General features: G+C 38.1%; 1 protein-coding gene across 1 annotated transcript in view; it reads left to right on the top strand.

Annotated features, from left to right (window-relative positions):
• Positions 1-866: 866 nt before the first annotated feature.
• RASGEF1C (RasGEF domain family member 1C) overlaps positions 867-8,077 on the top strand; it is a gene marked incomplete at both ends in the record, with an annotated part of 57,281 nt that continues 50,070 nt past the window's right edge. Inside the window, 3 exons of the mRNA XM_081321707.1 lie at positions 867-1,046; positions 2,341-2,463; positions 6,416-6,553. Of these exons, the coding sequence (XP_081177833.1) occupies positions 867-1,046; positions 2,341-2,463; positions 6,416-6,553 (441 nt within the window). The remainder of the gene's footprint in view (positions 1,047-2,340; positions 2,464-6,415; positions 6,554-8,077) is intronic.

Below are 8,077 nucleotides of genomic sequence, written 5' to 3'. Positions count from 1 at the left end.
CCACCAATATAACCTGTCTTGATTTTACAAGTCTTTTTATGATGGTCATAAAGTGAGTCATTGTGATTGTTAATCCATTCTTCCAAACAGACTTTTTTTTTGCCCAAACCCAGTAAAAAATGTTGCAAATTGTGGTCACATGACCATTGGGACACTGCAACCAGTTATAAATGCAAACTGGTTGCCAAGTGCCCAAAATGTGATCATGTGACCACCAGTAGGCTGTGGCAGTCATAACTTCAAAGATGGGTCATAAATAACTTTGGGGGGGGAGGGTTCTATCTGTAACTGTTAAGTGACTAATCATTAAGCATTTCAAAAAGTGATATAGCAATGCATGTTGGTCCATGTCCTTGTTACTCTATATCCTGGAGAACCAGTAGGATGGTGGTTGTGCATTACACTAACCTTACAAGATAACCCATTGTGCCTGGGGCAGTGTGTGTGTGAGAGAGCAGATTGGTTTATTCAAAAATATTCACAGCTTTTATATCACCAGGAGAGTAAAATATGTTTCCCTTGTCATTTCTTACAAGGTTTATTATAAGAATAAAAATATCCTGTTATTAAAAGACAGCACTTCTTAACTCCAAATATAGTTGAATCTTTTCCAACAACAGCAACAAAAAACCTTTCCAATAAAATGTGAAGGGCAGGATGAAAGGGCCGCAATGAAGCTTAAGACGGAGAGAAACACGGTCAGGGATATCGATGGTGGGAAAGTATGTCCCAGGAAGTTTCGCAAATGCAAGTGTTTTCATTCATTCGCTCATTCAGTCATTTGTTCATTCATTCCCAGGCTTTGATGTAATTTTTGGGTGTACCTTTGACTGATTTTATCTGTGCTTCTTTTGTTCCAGAAAGGCATGCCCCAAACACTGAGCTCTGCCAGCATGTTTACTTCTTGTGGCTTCAGCCCTCATCACCTCCATCCTTCCAAAGAAGATGATGAAGGAGGACTGATCTTTCAAGATGGGAACCTTACCTCAGCATCTCTTGATGCTTTAATTCAACACCTTATACCTACAGCTGACTACTACCCTGAGGTAAATATTTGGTTACTGTGAGCTGCCATTTGTTCTGATGAATTGGACCGTCACTTTTTGAAAGCTGTCAACAGTTTTTAAATTAGGAAAGTTTCTTTTGATGCAGGTGACAAATCAACAATATACAGATAGTCCTCGACTTAACAACCATTCATATAGTGACCGTTCAAAGTTACAACCACACTGAAAAAATGACTTATAACCGTTTTTCACACTTACGACCATTTCCACATCCCCATGATCGAAATTTGGGCATTTGGAAACTGGCATGTATTTATGATGGAAGCTGTATCCTGGAGTCATGTGATCACCTTTTGCAACCTTCTGAAAAGCAAAGTCAGTGGGGACGCCAGATTCACTTGATCGTGTTAACAACTGCAGTGATTCAGATAACAATTGTGGCAAGAAAGGTTATAAAATGGGGCAAAATTCATTTAGCAGCTGTCTTACTTAGCAAAAGAAATGTTAGCTCAATTGTGGTCATAAGTTATGGACTACCTGTACAGTAATGTTTTTTGTTCCACTTGCCTCTGTGTCAAATTTGTACCTTTTTACCAGAAATATAAATTGATATGCATGCACTTTCCCAAGCATCACTATTCTGTAGGGGTTTTGTTTGTTTTTATGACACAGAATTCTAATTCACAATGAAAAATTAGTAAAAATATCTCTGACTAGAGAACATCTTAAATAGTTATTGTCCTCAGTGTCAGTGGGAACACCACCAAAAGCAAATAAGTTGTAAACTAGCTAAACTTCAACAGTTGATGTTATTCCTATGTATTAGCCAAAACAATAATCCCAATTTCTGAAAAGATACTATACAGAACATAGCATGATTTATCACTCTTAAAGGACTCCTGTATTTAGAAGTAGATATCTTGCCCATCCATTTTCAATATTTATATCTAATGGCCGTTTATTTGCTTGTCAGTTTATATGTTTATTTTATAGTACTTATATCCTGCTCCTATCCCAAAAGCCCCTAGGCAATGGAAAATGTCGCACAAAGAAAACAAAAACTATAATAAGAATTTTTCTTAACTATTAATCCTTGTTAGTTCTTATTACTTTATTTTAAAATCTAATAAAGTTAGTTTTAAAAATTCACACCAAATACACCAACAACAGTGTCCCCTGTTTATATACTGTCCAGATAGACTGAAATTGCAACCGCCGTATTCTGTTTCAGAATAAACCACTGAACGACCTCCTGCCTTTGAGAAGGAATTTTTGCATATTTAGTTGTCTAGCCAGTGGTTGTTAGATGAATGTTCCTGTTTCCTTTCCTCAGAAGGCCTATATCTTCACATTCCTGCTGAGCTCAAGATTGTTCATCGAACCACATGAACTTCTGTCCCGTGTTTGTCACAAGTGCATTGAGCAGCAGCAACTGGATGACCCAGTGCTGGATAAGGTTGGTATGTTTGATGATTGCAGGTGATAAGATGAGTAAGGGTAGCATTCACAGTGTGACAACAGGATTACAATATAACAAGAGCTGTGGTGGCGCAGTGGTTAGAATGCAGCGCAGCAGGCTAACTCATTGCTTGCTGCCAGGAGTTAGATTCTGACTGTCTCAAGGTTGACTCAGACTTCCATCTTCCCAGGTCAGTAAAATGAGGACTCAGATTGTTGAGGGCAATATGATGACTCGATAAAATGCTTAGAGAGGGCTGTAAAGCATTATGAAGCGGTATATAAGTCTAAGTGCTATTGCTATTACAGTGCATTTGGAAAAAGCTTCCGATTGTACCTGTTCTCATTTCCCTTGCTACATATGTCCCTTTGTCCCCGTGGAGAGTTTGGTAATCCTAAGGGTTTGGCATGTTTAAATAGGACCTCCACGCCTGACAGCAAAACTCCCAAGTAGTAAGAATAGTTGTAATTCATGTATCCTTCTTTCTTCCTTTTCTAACCTTCAATCTTCCCAGGTGCCAGGGAATAAGATAATAATAATAATACTCTTTCGTGAGCTGGTATTCCTGTGTCCCTTGTTATCTACTTTTGTCTTAGGTTTTGATTAAAAGCCGGCCTTTTTTAGGTAACCCGTCACTGTCAGCTCCCCAGAGCAGGATACAATTGCTCACAAACAGTACCCATGACGGTTAGACGCTAATACATCTATATTTGGAAGTACTGCTCTCTGTCTGGTGCCCAGATAAATGCATTTGGGAATGATTTGGCTGCAGTTGTCTGATACAGATGTGGAGAACCAGAGCCACACGCATCCTTTTATTTTTTTTTCCTGTAGTTGTTGGAGCCCCCCTTGACTGTAATTGCTGAAAATTACTGCACTGTTTCTTGCCATTTTAATAATGGAAATACAAACAATATAATAATGTAAGCCCTCAAGTGGGTTTAATATATTTAAAGCGAATTCAACCCAAAATTCTGCTTCCCAAATCTCAGGGAAAACAAGCAGAAATTCCTGCCCCAATCTTGTGTAGTGCTGTCCTGATGATTTTGCTTGGTCACCTTGCTCTGTACAGCCCTCAGGCTCCCCCAAAAAAGTACAGCCTGGTTCTAATGGCGTGCAGAAGGCTTATGTTGAAATTGTCCCATTTGCTTGGTCTCTTTGACTAAAATACCCTTCTAGCACTTTCACATAACAGCCATGACACTAACTTAACAACTGCAATGATTCACTTAACTAACATCTGTGGCAGGAAAGATCATAAAACATAAAATCTCACTTAATCACCTGCTTAGCCCTAGAAATTTTGGGCTTAATTGTGTTTGTAAGTAGAGGACTACCGGTACTTGTCCCTTGTCTCATTCTGAAAAACAGTGCAACTATCCCAAATTATTTCTCTGCATATGCTGAGCATCTCTACAAGAGCTAATGGGGTGCTTGTAAAACATTGGGAGGAATTGCTGTGTTGCCTCCTGCTGTAAAAGTAGCAATCTCTCTTGCAGAATTTTAAAGACAAATGCATGCCTTACAAGAAAGGGCACCATTATGTAGCTAAAGAAGTGGGTCCACACAGCAGTATTTGAAATACCAGAGGACTTAACTGCTCTTTGAATTTATAGTTACAGACATTTCTCCTCCTGCCATTCTATTTCATGGTTAGGGGTGCTTTGTTAGCAGAAACATTTCTTTATAAAGCTGCATGCAATGGGTTGGTAGATTGTATATTCCCATTTGGCAGTTCTGTCCCTGAAAATAAGAATTGATATAAAGAGTGGTAGTAAATCTTGTACACTGAACCTACAAATCTTATAATAACTGTTCATATTTAAACTCGCTGTTCAAACTGGTCAGTCCTAGAGGAGATCAACCCTGACTGCTCTTTAGAAGGCCAGATCCTGAAGCTAAAACTCAAATACTTTGGCCACCTAATGAGAAGGAAGGACTCACTGGAGAAGAGCCTAATGCTGGGAAAGATTGAGGGCAATAGAAGAAGGGGACGACAGAGAATGAGGTGGCTGGATGGAGTTACTGAAGCAGTAGGCGTGAGCTTAGATGGACTTCAGAAGATGGTAGAGGACAGGAAGGCCTGGAGGAACGTTTTCCATAGGGTTGCGATGAGTCGGACACGACTTCGCAGCTAACAACAACAAACTCGCTGTATTGTTAAATTCCTCAGAAAAATGTTAACAGCAGATCTTCAAGAATCACTTATTGATAACTTATTTTATTGATCTTTATTATTAATTTATTAACAGTCTCCACTTCTTCTATCTTAAGCAGACATACAAATCTGTAGATATAATCTTGGAACAGAATAAATGAAACCTATAAATAGCTAAAATGACTGCATTGTTGCAGACCAAGCAGCTGTATTCAGACAGTAGAAAATTTTATTTTCAGCAGCTGAGATCCCCAAGAGAGGAAGAAGATTCAGCTCTCTTCTAAGCAAGATGCAGCAGGATAATAACAAATGCAAAAATAGACTAGTTGCTAAATTGTTTTTCTGTTAAAGTCAGTGGCAAAATATCTAAATGTGTACTGCAGGGTACATGATTTGCAGTGATGCTTTCCAAAGGAAGGTGTAAAGACCCATTGCAGCTTTTGGGCATGTGCTGAATTACCTTGTTCAGAGTATATGGTAAAAAACAAGTGTTTCACTATGATAGGAGTTTTTCCATGCTTATGCTCTGTATACTAAGGAATTTCTTTCATCTGACCTGGATTATCAATACAGGTAGTCCTCAACTTACAACAGTTCACTTAGTGACTCTTCAAAGTTACAACGGCACTGAAAAAGTAACTTATGATCATTTTTCACATTTGCAACCGTTGCAACATCCTTGTGGTCATGTGATTTACATTCGGATGCTTGACAACTGGTTCACATTTATGACCTTTGCAAGGTCCTGGGTCATGTGAACACCTTTTACAACCTTCTGACAAGCTACGTCAATGGGGAAATCAGATTCATTTAACAGCTGCAGTGATTCACTTAACAAATGTGGCAAGAAAAGTTGTAAAATGAGGCAAAACTCACTTGACAAATTTCTCACTTAGCAACCTGAATTTGGGACTCAATTGTCGTAAGTTGAGGGCTGCTGTATTTTATAGACACCTTGACAAAAGCGGGAGAGAGAATGCACGGTCCCAATTTCCTTGACCTTTTCAAAAGTCTTTTAACTGCTATATTACGTCCAGTGATAATTTCCTCGAAACCTATTTTGGCCAAATACTAAAATAGCTCTACTGACCAGTTTTTGCGGAAAAGGCAGGAAGCTTCAATACATACAATATAATTTTGTTTGATTAAAGGGTACCTTTCATTTGGAGGCCAAAGCAAGGAAAATTTCTGTTCTCATCTAGTTTCTATTACTGTAATGGGTATGTGTGCTGTTTCAAAGGGAACTTGCTGAAATGACTCCTAAAAATATTTCGGAAGTGACAGGGCATCATGCATAATCACAAACAAATGTATTAAAAACAAAGGCTAGGAAAAATACTAAATTGATTTACAGCAGCGAGTTGTTGGATTCAATAAACCTTTCCAGGCTAACCGGTAGCTGTGCAGTGTGAACGGACAAATATTAGGTATAGCCAAAGATGCAATGGTTGAGAAATGTCATTTTTGCTAAATCCAACACAAAAATATATATGCAGATTTAAATAAAAAAGGTAGATTATTTTTTTTAAAACCCAATAGATTAATGGAAAAATCAACTAAAATGTGATTATAAATTTCTACAAAATTAACCCAGATGGGAAGTTGAATGATTCACTCATCCCTACCTAATCTAAGGAGATTTATCATCCATGTTAGGTTTATTACACATATGCAAGCTTTCCAGTTATCCTGCAAATGCTTTAATTTTAAATTAAGGTCCTCTTCTCTCTCTCAATCCGTTGATATGCTTCCCTTAATTTTTCATCTTTCATTCCTTAACCTCTATTTTAGGCACGGATCAGAAAATTTGGGCCCAAGATTTTACAGTTATTAACAGAATGGACGGAAACCTTTCCTTATGATTTTCAGGAAGAAAAGATGATTGGATGTTTGAAAGACATTATCCACCGGATAGCTCCATGTGATGAGGTGAGGATGATCACAGGTAATGCTGGGAATTTATAAACTAAGAGGTGGTGGGTGCTGGGTGGATGGATGGATGATGTGGTGGTTGGCGATGATGGGGTGTCGTTACCTATATGCTACTCCAAAATTTAATAATATTATTCTGAACAAGCAATTTGTATAGGTATGGTCGGACCTTTTCATGTTATTTCCAAAAGTATTTTATGACAGGTGCCTATAAATAAGGCAACTGCCCTATCCTTGCTGACAACTGAAAAGTTTGCGCTGGCTGGAGAATTTCACAAATGGCGATGCAGATTTCTTGTAAAAGCAAAATGCTGGGTCAAAGGGATTTTGGATCCTAGCGAACTCATTCTTTGACCTTTGATTTTAAACATTCCTCATCTGATTTTGCTGTTTGGGGAAAATAAAACAGAAATAAGGTCTTTTCTGTTTTCCGATAGAATAATCGCATTCATAAGAAAATAAACCAATAAAATAAAATAGTAAAACACGGACACTACCATTTTATAAAAAGAGGCATTTAGAACATATGCAGGGAAAATAGTACAATCTAGAAAATGAATCTTACATTTGTTATATTCCAAATGAAAACCTTAAAGAAAGATGTAATTTCCAGCTTGAAAAAGCTGTATGTTTATTACAGGTTGGATGGTGTAAACTTGTTTGTATCACAAAGTAATAGAAATAATGAAATTAAAATTTCTGCACAATGAAAAAGAAAAGTGGGAGGGACCTTGACACGTTGGACAAGCATCTTATGGACGGGGCTATGATTTCAGGGTGTCATTTTGAGGTTTAGCATGTAGGCTCTTTTTAGGTTTTTGATGTGCTGAACTTAAAGCAGAACTCTTGTTTTTTTTCCCTGCCAGGAATGTGAAACCATGCCGTCATTTCTCAGTATTCATTGCCAAAACAAGCAGTTGACTTCTGAGATCTATAGGGCACAACAAAGGAGATAGATGGGTTGCATACTGCTTTAGGGCCACTTCCTGCTTAGATAAATTAGTTTCAAATTCCTTTCCCCTCCAGTGATTTCATTCTTTCAGTCTGCAGTAGTTATTTTCCTTTTTGCCAGATCGTTCATGTTTAATTCTACTATCAGGCCATAGCCTTCATTTTCATTTGTAGTGTTCTATAACAAAGCCTGATTGTGGAACTTGAATAGGGAAAAGTGGAAACAGACATAGATGCATAGGCACATACGTGCATCTTGTCTATGACTGACGGACTGATACCACCACCACAATTGCAAAAATTGCAAAACCAATTGTCAGAACCGTATCATGTAGTTAATTGTCGGTTTAAACTATAAACAGCTACAGTAACCATCAAGCTCTCGGTAGAAGCTGAAGTGGTTTAATCAGGCAGCATCCAGTCCATTATATCAAGGATGGTCACTTGGAAATGGTGGGTATTTGATTTGGAGTACACCAAAACTAATTGCATCCCTTGCAACAATATAAGTAGTAGGCTCCAATCTGAGAAAGTCACTGGGACCAAGTTTATTCTTCCAAGCTTTTGGGC

The sequence above is a fragment of the Vipera berus genome, assembly GCF_964194415.1.
Source record: "Vipera berus genome assembly, chromosome: 2".
Taxonomy (NCBI): Eukaryota; Metazoa; Chordata; class Lepidosauria; order Squamata; family Viperidae; genus Vipera; species Vipera berus.
Note: the sequence above shows the minus strand (reverse complement) of the source record. Positions and strands in the feature narration are given on the sequence as shown.